Below are 13072 nucleotides of genomic sequence, written 5' to 3'. Positions count from 1 at the left end.
GAGGCTCAGCGCAGAAGAAACTATCATTCTATCTGATTTAGAATCAAAAAAACTCTCCAAACCAGAATACTTCAAGAATAAATATGAGTAAACAAACAAAGGGAACAGATTTGCAAAAACGGTTTCACTGATTTTTCCCCAAATAAATTCTCTGACGCAGAAAAGTAAATTAAAAAAATACAAAGCAATTATTACAGTTCGTTTAACAGCCTCATTCTCTATTCACACTAACTACCCTACAGGTGAGATAAGCCCACTGGTCCATAAGGACAGCCCAACTAATGGGTGATACATTCGAGGACAATGTCTGGGAGATTTCCTGGTGAGAAATGCCATCAGAGTGAGATTTAGAATCCCTTCTAAGGAGCTATAGAATTCTCACCTTGGGAAGGAGAGAAAACCAAGCATCACGGACCTTTTACTCCAACCAGTCAACCTGGATAGGTCTCATGGGAAGAAGTGGAAGAAACTTATCCTGTTCATTGACTGGACTAACTGTAACAAACGTCAGTTCTACGAGTTTATATATAAGTTTATATAATTCCCAAAATCTCAGCAAATTTTTGTGGTCAGACTATTCTAAAATTTATATGGAAAGGCAAAGGAACTAGAATTACGAACACAATTTTGGGAAAAAATAAAATGTTAGGAATCAGTCACTAGATTTCCAGACTACTTATATAGCTATAGCAATAAAGATTCTATTGATGGAATAGAACACAAAACTCAGACTCACAAAAATATCTCCAAATGAATTTCACAAACGTAGAAACAATTCAAAGGAGGGAAGTTAGCCTTTTTAAAACAAATGGTGCTGGAGCAGTTAGACACTCATAGGCCACAAGAAAAGAAGAGAGAGAATGAACCTCTACCTAAGTCTCACATCTTAATACAACAATTTACTCAGAATGGATTATGACTTAGATACAAAATGTACACATAAGGAGGGGAGAGAGGCATGAAGGAAATGTGTACGGCTGTAAAAGGACAACATGAGGAACTGTTTGTGATAGAAATGTTGGGCATCTTGACTATATCAATGTCAAACTGCTGCCTACGATACTGTGCAGTAATTCTGTAAGATGCTACCATTGGGAGGGACTGAGTCAAGGGTACATGAGATCTCTCAGTATTCGTTCTTACAACTGCATATGAATCCACAACAATCTCAAAATAAAAAGTTTAACTGAAAAAAAAAAAAAAACTAAGAATAGCTCTTTGAAAATTGTAATCCATCGTTGAGCTCAGATCAAGAAAGGAAATCTCAAGGTGCCAAAAGGGAAAAGGAAAGAGAGTTGAGGGGGAGTTAAAGCTGAGTGGCCCCTGAGAAAGAGAGCTATTTGGATTCGGGTCAGGATCTAATTCTCCAGTAGGGGTGGGAATTGAGGTTAGGGTTTAGGATAGAGCCAAAAACCATATTCACTTTAATAAAGCCTGAGCTGAGAAATACTGTCCCTGACTGTGAACAAAAATTTAAAATATTTATTAAAATAAAAACATTACAAATATTTACTGACTCAGGTATCTGGGAGCCTAGACTGAGCCCTCGGTGGAGGTGGGGTACCCATGAAGAATCTGAACCCCAGTCCCATATCATACACAAATGTGCAGGATAACATTTTGCAGAAAATCTCAGCTGAAATACTAACAACAAAGTAGCCTGGAGCAAATCCGATAGGGTCCCTGGCAATAGCAAATCCAAAACCACCCCACTGGAATTCTCACAGGTAATGACTCCCACTGAGGATCAATTCTAAGTCTAATTGATTAAACAACACAGTCTCTCCATCAAAAAACTTAGAATGGAACAAATCAACTAAACTGTTCAAAAAAAAAATTCTGTAACTTTAAGGTTATAAAGACTTCAGAGGAGAGGATGGTGAGAATGTTAAAGATGACCAAGGAAGGGCTGCTGGGCAGGACATGGGCTGACTGTCTGAGAGCAGCTCCCAAGAGGATGGGGACCAGAGGTGTGTGGAAGGTATTAAATGGAGGAAGGAGGCCATCCCACACCCTGTCATGAGTGACCTTTCTTGGGTCTTCAGTCCGCAACCATCTGAGCCTGCTCCAAGGGACACTAAATAGACCTTAAATTTTAGGCAACTCTAAGAGAACACAGCCTCCAGCATTACGATGGCTATATCTAAAGCAAAGAATATGCCAGCCCTGAGCCAGAGAAAGGAAAAGCTCATGTCTTGTTCTACATGACAGTGTTTTCTTCCTCAGAAAGCTTTCCCAAATGCCACCTCTGTCCTTAGGAATGGTGAGGGGCTTAAAAGCCAATATACATCCTAAGCCTGCCATCCTGTGAATTTGACTGTGGGGTTCTGTTTTGGTGAAAAGGAAAATAAATATCCCAGAGGTCAGATCCCAGACAAGTGATCGGGGAAACCAGACACAAGGCCAACCACTATCCTTTTGATGAAAAGCACTGACGATGACGGCACACGAGCAAATGAACTTGAAGCCAGCCAGTTCGTATGCTCACAGGAAGGAAAGAAACTCATTTGGATTTTACGGCTTATTTTATAACTATCATTAACTGTTCAATTCTGTGTGAAAGGCTCAAAACTAATCCCAGTAGATTGGTTCTTCTGACAAAATCATTTAGTGATTTGAATCTAAAAGTTTCCATCATCCTGGCTACCACATCAGTCCATTAGTTAATATTTGCTTCTTTGTGCTCCTGTACTTAGAATGAATCTGGAATCTGAATCTGAAAATGCCCACATGGTACTTTGCTCTGCTCCCTGGGGCCATTTGAAATTGAAAAGCTCCCAGCATTCTGTTTCCAAGCCTGACATAATGCTAACCAGTGTGCAATCTCCCTTAGAAAGCACAAGAGGAAAAGACGGGGCAATTGAGAGCAGCGGTTCTGGGCCCTGGCTGCATGTTAGAATTACTTGGGAAGAGCTGCCACTTTAGAGTAATATTGACTAATATTGCTAATTAATGCCTGCTCACACTAATTCATTGGCTGTCAACATTTACCACACATTAGAATTTTCTTGGGAGCTTTAAAAAAATACTGATGTCTGTGCTTCACCCTCAGACCAGGTAAATCAGAACATCTGGGAAGAGGGGTGGGGAACGGGTACTTTTTAAAAGCTCCTGGGTTGATCCTAATGTTCGATCAGGGCCAGTGCTCCTTAAACTTTACTGAGCATCAGAATCTCCTGAAAAGCTTATTAAACCAAGGATTTTAAATACGCAGGCAACAGAGACAGAAAGTAGATTAGTGGTTCCCCAAAACTAGGGGAGATGAGGGGATTGGGGGTGCCTGGTAAGGGGTAGAAGGACTCAGGCTCAAAATAACTGCCCAATAAAGTTATTCAACTTCTCAAAGCTTCATCATCTAGAAAAATAACAAAGATGGGGGGTTGGGGGGCAGAAGAGGACAATGTACATAAACCACCTCATAAACGACACATTCCAGTACCTGGCATATCGGAAATATAAAAAAAAAATGATAATGACAGCCAACATCCATTGACTGTATTATTTACCAAGCGTTCTTCTAAGTTTTACGTATATAAATATATATATATATTTATATATATATTTTTATATATATATATATAAATTCATTTCATTCTCACAATACTGTACTATAGGGGCCGGTAAATTTTTTCTGTAAAAGTCAGAGAGCAATTTTTGGGCCTCGTGGGCCATACAGTCCTTATCCCAACTACTGAGCTCTGCTGTTGTAGTTTGAAAGCAGCCATACACAGTATAAACACATGAGCTTACCTGTGTTCCCATAAAACTTTATTTATAAAAAACAAGAGGCAGTCCAGATTTGGTCTGTGGGCCATACTTTGCCAACCCTTTTTTTATGAGTTGGGTACTGTCATTATCTCCACTTTACAAACGAGCAAACAAAGGCACAAAGGGATAAACGGACTGCCTAACTTCCCACACCGAATCTGATTACGAAGTACACATAGTCAGCCATTATGCCATAGCAGCTACTCACCACTGGTAAGCCTCTCAGTCCAAATTCAGGTTTTCCTAACTCCAAAGGGCCAGCCAGCCAGTCAGTCACAATACCCTCAGAGCTGCCGCAGAGACTGAAGACCCACCTCCAATCCTCCCCTCCTCCCATGCTGTTCCGGGTTGAACCCTCCCTGCTCTGAACCCTCAGTGCCTTGACTCTCCATACCTCCCAGATCGATCCACTTTTTATGTGATTTTCTGCATTTCTCCCCAGCCCATTTGGCAGCCTGGACCACGCTCATCACAAGTGTTCAATGTGCATGTGCTGAATGTGTCTGTGAACCCACTGGTGCTGTACATGCAGGACAAGACTATAGGGGCCTGGGGACAGAGAAGGGAGGTAAGTGATAGACCCGGGCACTCACCAGTCCCTGGCAGTCACTGAGTGCTGCAACCCCGATTCTGGTGCCCTGTTGCAGAACTGTGCCCCTGAGATGGCAGGGGGGTGCCGAGGAAGCCACCATCTTAACACGGGAAAGATTTCCGTATCTCCTCTCCACGATATAGCTTTTGGAAAGAAATCCCTGATTGACTGACAAGTTGAAGAACAGGTCCTTCTCCTCGTGGGAAATTCTATAGTACACCCGATCCTCTGGGCCATCCAAATCTCTCTTCCTCCTGTCGCTGGTGATGGGATGGCGCAGGCCATGTGATAGAAAATGCCCACTGGCATCTACGCGGACAGGAGCCACCACGTGATATTCTGGCAGGGCCTTGACAAAATGCGCTGAAAGAAAAGGACACGAAAAATAAAACTGAGGGAATTCCCTGATGAGTCTGTGGCAAGGTGAATGCTCTGCTATTTGGAACTTAGACCTCAGCTCGCAGATTGCAAAATACCACTGCTGACTTGAAGTTTACAGATTGTGTCTACCACACATGTACTGTCAACAGTAAATTCCCTGAACAACTCAAATTGACTCGGGGCCCCTCCTTGACGACACGTGGCAGTCTGCACCAACACAAAGGCACAGCTCTGGACGGCAGAGGCTTTGCGGGAGACAGATTAAAATGAGAATTAATCCATGAGTACTGTTAGGAAAGGGGCAAGGTCAGTATAAGGAATATTTCATATTTCGAGGCTTGAGTTCATTAGTACAAATCACAGAGCTTGGCTGTTTATTACAAAGAGCTTAAATGCCTCAGGAACTTCCCATTAACTCAGGTTAGAGGGAAAATGAAAAAACAGCTAACCCACCATACACACTCTGACAAACTTCACACCCGTTGCAGCCTAAGTGTTCTGCAACGTAGCAAAGGCTGCTTAAAGAAACTTGGATGTTTATTTTTATTTTTACAAAACACACAAAATAAAAGGGTAAGATGAACCCTGCCACTTTAAAAAATGCTAGACAGGAACACTCGTCTCTGCCACACACAGGGACACACGCCTTGTGACTCGTTTGTGTTTAAAGTCCCCGCCCCCTCCTCTTCATTCTGATGTTTGAGAATAACAAGGAGTCTCTCTAGCAGGGGCTAATCATCACTCGGGATTACAGGCTACTTCCAGCAAACCAGTAGCCACTTCGTAAAATAACTAATCTGCTTTAGAGGGAAAAAAAGGAAAGAAAAGAAAAGAAAAGGAGCAAGGGAGGAAGAGAGAGAGAAACAAATTCCACTTGCCACCTCCTAGATGGATTTCTTGCACTTTCTAGCTTGCGTTGCTTTGTTCGTATTACTGCCCCAGCTACAGTGTCTTTTGCACTTTCTACCAATACTCTGTGCATTCCCATGTATGTTTTAAGTCTCAACTCCAGTTCCCCCTCTTCTTTCACTTAAAGTCCCTGGTTGAAGTTCTTTCTCCCTCCTTTGGACCCTCACCCAAGGCCTTACTTCCTGTAGCTCCCAGAATGGTCTCATTTTACAAGGCCTTTTGTTCACCACACTTCATTCCCAAAGCCTCTGGAGCCTAGAACCTTGCACGTGGCAGCCTGGCTTGTAACGTGTTGCTGTATCAGGGAGTATGTTTGTGGCTGGTTCATTATAAGAACTGGGCTTCATGGAATACATTTATAAAACAGCCTCCCCCCACCCCACCCCACTCCACCCCACCCTCCCCCTGCCAGACAACTGCCTTCAAACACACTTTGTGAAATTGTTCACTTCTGCCTTGGATGAAATATGGGCAGAGCACAGAGTTTTCACTCTTAGGTACTAGTAAATAGTCTCAATGTTTAGGTGTAAAAAAATCCAGACCCATTGCTTCTAATTGCAGCACTTAGGAGCAATAGATCACATAGCAACATGGAAAAATCTTTAAAAACAATGTTCACTGAAAAATAAGATACAATACAAGTGAATGCAGAGCCATCTACATCAATGGAAAATACATGCACACAAAAACAATAATACAAAGTCTGCCAGAACATATGCAAAAAAATACATATGGAACCCATTAAAATGGTTTTCCATGAGGAGGAATGGGAGTGGGGACAAAAATGCATAAAAAAATAAAACCAGAAAGGGGTTTTGCACAAAATGATGACGCTAGTGTGCCATGACCTAGGAGTCAAATTGACTCAGTCCTCTGTACTGCCTACTCCCCAAGGAATATCTGGACATCTTTAATATCAGAGTTTCACTGCCCTTCCAAGTTCAGACCTTAGGAGAGGAAAGGCCAGGTTAGGTGGGGCAAGGGTGGATGTGGTTGACTTCCACAGTATTATTCTCAGTTACTCTTCTCTTCTACTACTCATGGCAACACCTCTGGCTACCCCAGGATGAGCAGTGGACGGAAGTTAAGGGCAGAAAAAGTCTTATTTAATGGAGTATAGCCATCATCTTGCAATGGGACCAGCAGTCCCATTGGACTGGTCACTGCCCAGATGCTGACTCTTCTCAGGAGAAGTTCCATGTCCCTTATAAGACCAGTCTCTGAACATACATCTCAAAGAACTCACCATGATTTTTGAAAGCATAAAATGAAAGAAAAAGCTTGCCTAAGCTCTAGCAACTATTGTTTGAAGAATAAAGAAGCAAACAAATTTAGAGCCTTTGACCTAGTTGCTTTTGATCTAATGGATTTTTAGGAAAGCCAACATAAGCTGGCTATATAATAATGTAATGATAATAACCACAGTAACCATTTCATGACCACCTGCTATGATCCAAGTACCACAGGTCTCTTCTCATTCAGTACCCACACAACCTGTGATTCACAGATTCAGTGAATTCCCTTTTCATAGATGAAGAAACTGAGCCTACAAGAGGGCACAGAGTCAATATGCAATATTATCCATATTGAAATCTCACGGTTCTTATTTCAAAGCCACGTTCTTAGCCACTTTCCTTCGCATACATAAGCAGTGCACTTGGCAGAGAGTATGACCTAGTAGAAGTGATACTACCACCGCCCCCTGCCCCCCCTTCCCCAGGGATGATGATCTGACAAGAAAAGAATGGCTTGACTTCTTTAAGACGCCTCAATTTGCACAGCAATAAATGGAGATAATAACTGCCTATTTATCATGTACAGTAATAAGAGATAAGACTAGTTTTGCCTCTTCATTTGACTGCAAACCAAGCAGTGAAGCCATGGCAGCCCATAAGTGTGGGCAGAAATAAGAGGCCACGTACATAAGGGGTGTGACTTATGTGGTGGCCCAACTGCACTTGCCTCACCTACACAAGGGCGTAATAACAGTATCTACCTACCTTCTAGAGTGGTTTTGAGGATCCAGTGGATTAATATATGTAATGGATTTAGAAGAGTGCTCGACAAATAGCACTCCATAGCTACTATTAGTATTAAAGATAGAAACTTGGCCACCAAGGATCACCATGGCCATAAATAGATGTAACCTCCAAGCAGAGACAGGAGAATCCCATGCTCACCTTGGCTTCCTCTCGGTAGGTACTCAGTTTGGAAGATGAGATAGCTACGACCTTGGCCAATAGAAAGCCCGGCTCAGAGGAGATATGACAGGAATGGAGAAATAAGATGTCAGGAAATAATAAGAGCTCCTCATGTTTACCATTTCTATGGTTAAGCACAGCATTTAGAGTATATCAACTTGGTCTTGTCTAATCTTTACAGTTCTCTGGGACAGGTATTATTAAGCATCCCTCATCTAGCCTTCATTCCCTCCACTGTAAAAAGACAATGAAGAGGGGGGCGCCTGGGTGGCTCAGTCGGTTAAGCGGCCGACTTCGGCTCAGGTCATGATTTCGCGGTCCGTGAGTTCGAGTCCTGCGTTGGGCTCTGTGCTGACAGCTCAGAGCCTGGAGCCTGCTTCAGGTTCTGTGTCTCCCTCTCTCTGACCCTCCCCCGTTCATGCTCTGTCTCTCTCTGTCTCAAAAATAAATAAACGTTTAAAAAAAAAAAAGACAATGAAGAGGGGTGAGGATTCATTCTGGGGCAATCTGACCCCAGAGCCCACCCTTCTAACCTCTGCCTTTGCTGCTTCTCAAGCATCTACCACTGAGACCAGATGTCAAGGTGGGGCATCAACAGGGCTGGGGGGAGGGGAGGGGACTGAGACTCACTGTAATCACATAACCATCTGCAGGTTTATGGAAATACATTATAAGCCCTAAATACTTGGATTCGCCTTATTGAAAATTAGACTTGAAACCCTTGGTCACAAACATGGATGATACTTCATGAGAAATCTGAGTGAGCCTGTTGGCACAAGTGCTTTTGAAAATACACAACACTAAGCGATCTTTCACCCTCTGCTTAGAAAGAAAGGAAAGAGGTGAGAGAATATTTACCTGCCAGATTTTATAGCTTAGGTTAAATCTATACTTACCCTTTACTTTGATTATTTTTATCTTAGAGAACAATAAATTTCTAAGACTCTTAATAAAAAGCGCAATGAAATTCTGTAATAGTTCATTTTCATAATTCTCTTCCACGGGTTGTTGTAACCTTTCAAATATACTTTTATCATAGAAAACTATATGTGTCAAAATGTGGAGGACAGTGTTGATCCCCTCAAAGTTGTAAAGTACAACACACAAGGTTGGATTTTCTCACGAACCCTACGACAACCTACCTCCAGACCATAATTGCTTATGATAATTAACACAAATAAAATATTAAAATTGTGAAGTCTCTTCTTTCATTAAGAGAATATATGAGGGGCGCCTGGGTGGCGCTGAAGTGTCAGTTAAGCGTGCGACTTCGGCTCAGGTCATGATCTCACAGCTTGTGGGTTCGAGCCCAGCGTCGGGCTCTGTACTGACAGCTTGCTCAGAGCCTGGACCTTGCTTTAGATTCTGTGTCTCCTTCTCTCTCTGCCCCTCCCCCGCTCGTGCTCTATCTCTCAAAAATAAATAAAATTAAAATAACTAAAATTAAATTATAATTAAAAAAATTTTTTAAGAGAATATATGAAATAATTTCCTTCCTTATTTTTTCAAAGAGCATAGATACATGACGAGAACATTTGTCTTGAAGTACGCTTGAAACGTTTGTCTTGAAACACTCCTTGTGTTCTTGCAAAACCCATGCAGCAGAAAGCATATCTCCACCACGGGATAAAGTGCCTGCCCTGTTGATTTCAGAGTCGCCAGGAGCAAAAGAGACCACAGAAGCAGCTAGTGACTTGCAGACTGTACAAGGGATAAGGACCCCAAGGGGCTGTCACTGGCTGTAGAAGAGAGGCAGTATGCTGTGTACAAGAGCAGTATTTCCCATTGTTCTGATACTTAGTTGGGAACCAAGACATCTTGTGGAAGGCACTGCACGTGTATCTATATTACAAGTGAGCGATGTGGAAAGAATACTGGGCAGAGTTTGTCAAATCTGCCATTTTTGGTCCCAAGAAAGATTGGATTTGCCTCCATGCTCCCTCCCAGGGCTAAAATCCTGCCTCTGCCCAACCCTTAGAACTAGAAAGAACGTTAATGATTATATGGGACTAGAACGTTTCCAACTGTGGGATGTTGTGTAATTCCTTTCACCCCTCTGGTGACGTGGCATTTAATAGGTGCTGACAGACTCATCTCCTAGCCCCTCCCCCTCTTCATCTGTAAAAAGAAGGATGGGAGACATGATATATGAAGTGATTTGCCAGTTTAAAGGTTCTGAACTTGGGTGCGATTCAAAAATGTTGTCAGAGTAGAAATGGAAACTGGGAGTTTGGCTCATTGTGAAATGGCAGGCTGGTCATTTGGGGCAAAAACCAGGTCATCCTATTACCAAGAAACCTTAGAATTTTCTCATCCCTTCCCTCTACCTCTCTCCTTCTCTACACCCCCCCCACCTCAGTTTTTCTCCCTCTCTCCACTCAGTTTTAAATAAAGCCTGCTCAGAAATTTCTGTTGTACCAAATGCAGATTACTTGTAAATCCACTGGTGAGTTGATTAAAAACAAATATTCTGGAGAAAAGTCTTTTAAAAACAAATTGCTTTTAAAACCTAAATATCTGCGCATTGCTAATAAACTCAGGGCACTTCACAGCTATTTTTCAATATCAAATACCCTCAGCACCTAATGCCAATGGTAACCAAGGAAAACAACCACCTCTCACCTTCCAGACAGGAGAGAGCAAAGCCCGGTAGTGTCTGCTCTATACCAAGCTGAATTCGCTTACAAAGTAGATCTGGAGCAAGGGGAGCTGCAAACCAACCCAGGAGAATGTGTGTCTTTGAACCAAATCATCTCCAAATGCCCTGGGAAGTGCTCACAGGCTTTGTTTGTGCTGCCAGAAGAGAGACTTTTCACAAAGGGGCTGTTTTTCAAAGAAAAACAAACGCTGCTATTTTAAACTTGGGGGTGGGAGATTGTATCTGGACCGTTTACACAAGCAAGTGCTGGCTGATTGACATCTAACCCCGGTGGTGTTTGGGCTCCAGCTTCCAAGGAAAGCAAAGGGACTTGTTTCTGATGGCTCTTGAAGTCACAGCAGATGAACTTTCAGCAGTATTAGAACTTTGCAACGTAGGCAGAATCCTGTGTGGAAATCCTCAACAAAGACAAGCTCGTGATGTCTGCCACCCAAGTGGTCTTGGGGATTAAGGGGGTCAGAATGCTAGGGAAGCTTCTCAAGACTGGAGCACAGTCAGCAAACACAGGACTTAATGGATGTTAAAGCAGTGCTGTGTGTGTGTGTGTGTGTGTGTGTGTGTGTGTGTGTGAGTGTGTATGTGTCTGTGTGTGTGTGTGTGTGTCTGTGTATGTGTGTGCTGTCCCTATTATTGCTGAGAGGCCAGCCACTGAAGCCAGGCTACCTGGGTTCAAAACCTCACTCCACCATGAGCTGGGCCAATAAACTTACCAAATTTCCTCATCTTTAAAACAGAGGCAGTAACAACAGTCCCTGAACCCCAGAAGGCTGTTGTCAGTGGTTGCTGGACTGACACATACAGGGTGCCTTAGCAGTCTTGGTGCAGGGAACTTTCTCCAGCCACTCAGGCCTTGATGGAGCTCTGTTTCTCCTAGACGGCCCAAGGAACTCCCTACCAAATGGGAAAGTGTCTCTGACCCTTCCAAGTCCAATAAAAAGGCAGAGGAAACAGTGTCGCTCTGCTCAAGGTGTTAGGCTTAAATAACACCAAACTGTCATCACACCCTCTTCCAGTGTTTTCTATAGCATTATGAGTTTCATGACATTCAGGAGATGCAGCCAGCTGTGATCAAGAAGGCAGGACAGAGAAAGGTGAGCCCCTAAGGTGGTAAATTCTCCCCCAAAAGAACAATTATTTTTAAAACACAGGCCTTAATCTTTCCAGGAAACCAAAACACAGCCAAACTCACTCAGCAGGGGGCCGGAATCACATTTCCCTTCCCCTGTCCAGAGTTGAAACTAACTGAAAATACTGCAATGACTGCCAGTGGCGATTGGAACTCAAAAAAAAAAAAAAAAAAAAAAAAAAAAAAAAAAAAAAAATCATTTTCCGTGTTCAGAATTTGAAAAATAGAGGATTGAAACACTGCAGCATTGAAAGAGAAGACAAAAGGGGGGCGTTACCAGCTATCACTTGGGTCTTTCCTGCCTCAGCGTTGGTGTGAAAGAGATCCGGGATACTCGCCTTTCAGTAAGAATTAAGGAATCACCACCTTCAACAATGAATTCCGAGACACCCTATGTCACTGAGCTCCCAGCCTAGATTTCCTTACGACTCAGCCAAACGGCTTTGCAGAGTTCAGCCAGTGGGGGAGGGGATGGGGAAGCAACCAACTTTCCACGCGTCTCACCACCACGGTTTTCAAAGGAGATAAAGAAAAGCCACTAACCTTGCCTCCTGTCCGGGAAGTGCACCGGGCCTGGCTGAGCTTGTGTCCCATAGCAAAGGGCCCCAAAGTTAAGGAGGTGAGCTACAACGGAGAGGTTTGCAAGCCAGCTCCTCTGGGCACATGGCATGATTCAGTTGTTGGGGAGAAGAAAAGTCGACGAGGTTTAGCTCTCAGCTCAAGAAATCAAGTCCTCGCCCGTGGCCGAGCAGGAAGATGCAGGGGTGCATGGTCCAGGAGTGGGACGGAGCGGCTGCGAAGCTACCCACGATCTCCTTTGGCTTTTTTAAGCAGAAAGGGGCTAGTTACCTTGATCCCCCTTCCCTCCTGAAAGGGGAGCGATTCGACTGGCAGCGCCCGCTTTCCGCGGGGCGTGGAACGGGTCAGGGCGGAGGGGGCAGCCCACCCAAGATCCCCACCCCTCCGCCTTCCGCGCTCTGCCTCGCAGCCAACTCCGCGCATCTTCCTCGGGCCTCCCACCCCCGCGCTCCTCCGGCCCCGCCCAGAGCCCTGCCGCGCGGGCCAAATACGGGGAGACCCGGGAGAGCCGCCCTGGGCGGGACGGCGAGTGAGAGGCCCCCCAGGCCGGCCCTCCCTGGCTGAAATACAGGCCGAGAGTGCTGGGCGCCGAGCTGGGGCACGGGGGACCCCACTCCCTCACCCTCCCCAGCTCAGTGCTGCCCCCTTGGCTGTCCTTCCCGGCTCCGTTTCCCAACTTTTCCTGACCTGGCTCTACCAAGACCCCTGGCTCAGCCAGACGTCTCTGGGATTCCCTTCCAAGGCAAGCTAAGACTTCCATTTTTAAAAGTAATCTGCAATTTCTCTCTTTGCCAAGTCACGCAGAGGGAAATGGCCTGAGCTAAGCTTGTAGTTCGACGCTTGACAAGTCCCTTCTT

The 13072-nt window shown here is 44.2% G+C and overlaps 1 protein-coding gene across 2 annotated transcripts in view; it reads right to left on the bottom strand.

Moving 5' to 3' along the window:
- The window catches only part of ADAMTS12 (ADAM metallopeptidase with thrombospondin type 1 motif 12), a 325208-nt gene extending 312414 nt beyond the window's left edge, over positions 1–12794 (bottom strand). Inside the window, exons 1-2 of one of the 2 annotated variants that reach the window (XM_027075102.2) lie at positions 12180–12793; positions 4362–4723 (exon numbers count right to left, since the gene is read on the bottom strand). In XM_027075102.2, the coding sequence (XP_026930903.2) occupies positions 4362–4723; positions 12180–12306 (489 nt within the window). In that variant the 5' untranslated portion in view covers positions 12307–12793. Of the gene's footprint in view, positions 1–4361; positions 4724–12179 lie in introns of both variants that reach the window. The other variant, XM_053201656.1, reaches the window with a different exon arrangement.
- Between the last annotated feature and the right edge of the window lie 278 nt (positions 12795–13072).

The sequence above is a fragment of the Acinonyx jubatus genome, chromosome A1, assembly GCF_027475565.1.
Source record: "Acinonyx jubatus isolate Ajub_Pintada_27869175 chromosome A1, VMU_Ajub_asm_v1.0, whole genome shotgun sequence".
Classification (NCBI taxonomy): Eukaryota; Metazoa; Chordata; class Mammalia; order Carnivora; family Felidae; genus Acinonyx; species Acinonyx jubatus.
The sequence above is the reverse complement of the archived record's forward strand: the minus strand, read 5'-3'. Positions and strand labels throughout refer to the sequence as shown.